This window comes from Colobus angolensis, unplaced genomic scaffold (genome assembly GCF_000951035.1).
Source record: "Colobus angolensis palliatus isolate OR3802 unplaced genomic scaffold, Cang.pa_1.0 Scaffold136, whole genome shotgun sequence".
Lineage (NCBI taxonomy): Eukaryota > Metazoa > Chordata > Mammalia > Primates > Cercopithecidae > Colobus > Colobus angolensis.
Window position 1 is genome coordinate 2,303,291 of NW_012114444.1, and position 1,047 is coordinate 2,304,337.

Below are 1,047 nucleotides of genomic sequence, written 5' to 3' on the forward strand. Positions count from 1 at the left end.
TCTCCCCATCCTTTTGCTGGATTCCTGGTACCCACTCAGTTCCCTGCTGACCTAACTCCTGTAATGACCTTTCAGGAAGCCCCGTGCTGTCCTTTGACCTTTACTAACCTTGTCATTTTCATCCCAGCCCAGTCTCCTGTGTCAACCCCATGTGGACCTCATGACCCCACCCTGACCCATTCCTCCGGCTTCCCCCATGACCCTGGTGCCGGCCCCAACCCCTTGTGCTGGTCCTACCTTCTCCCTGGGTGACCCCATGCCCTTCACCCCTGTCAGACTCCTACCTGACCCCATGACTCTGCCAGAATCCTGGGACCTCCCCACGGGTCCCGTGTCCCTAAGCTGACCTCATGACCCTCTGGCTGAACCCTCCCCACCCGGATGACTCCAGGGCCCCAGCGGATCATTCTCCCCTGGCCTGACCCTATGACACTGACCTGTGAACCCACATTGCCTGCAGTGTGTGACCACTGTGTGGTCCTGCTTCTGGACGACCTGGAACGGGCCGGCACCCTCCTCCCCGCCATCCGCGAGCAACTGCGTGGCATCAATGCCAGCTCTGTGGCCTGGGCCCGTCTGCACAGGCTGAACGCCTCCATCACTGACCTGCAGGTACTGAGCGTCCCGGCCTTCCCTCCCCCACCCGGGCCAATGTATGCCCTCACCTTCCACTCTCCACAGAGCCAGCTCCGGAGCCCCCTGGGCCCCCGCCACGAGACAGCACAGCAGCTGGAGGTGCTGGAGCAGCAAAGCACGAGCCTCGGGCAGGACGCACAGCAGCTGGGCAGCCAGGCAGGAGCCCCAAGAACCCCCAGGGCCCTGGGAGGCTTTCACCTGTGTTTCCCGTGGTTCGCGGGTCCTCATTCAGCAGATGTTACTTCATGCCTTGCACATGTGTCAGTGCAGGGGACAGGAGCTCGAGAATCTTAGGGGTTGACCAGGTCACTGAATTACTATCTAAACTACTTAATACAGTTGTTTACAGTGTATAGTATCACTTAAATGTCTTTTTTTTTTTTTTTCGAGACGGAGTCTTGCTCTGTCGCC

The 1,047-nt window shown here is 59.0% G+C and overlaps 1 protein-coding gene across 1 annotated transcript in view; it reads left to right on the top strand.

The window, feature by feature from the left end:
* LAMA5 (laminin, alpha 5) overlaps positions 1-1,047 on the top strand; it is a gene marked incomplete at its 5' end in the record, with an annotated part of 118,791 nt that overhangs the window by 105,735 nt on the left and 12,009 nt on the right. The window contains 2 exon segments of the mRNA XM_011934548.1: positions 461-612; positions 682-856. Coding sequence (XP_011789938.1) covers positions 461-612; positions 682-856 — 327 coding nt within the window.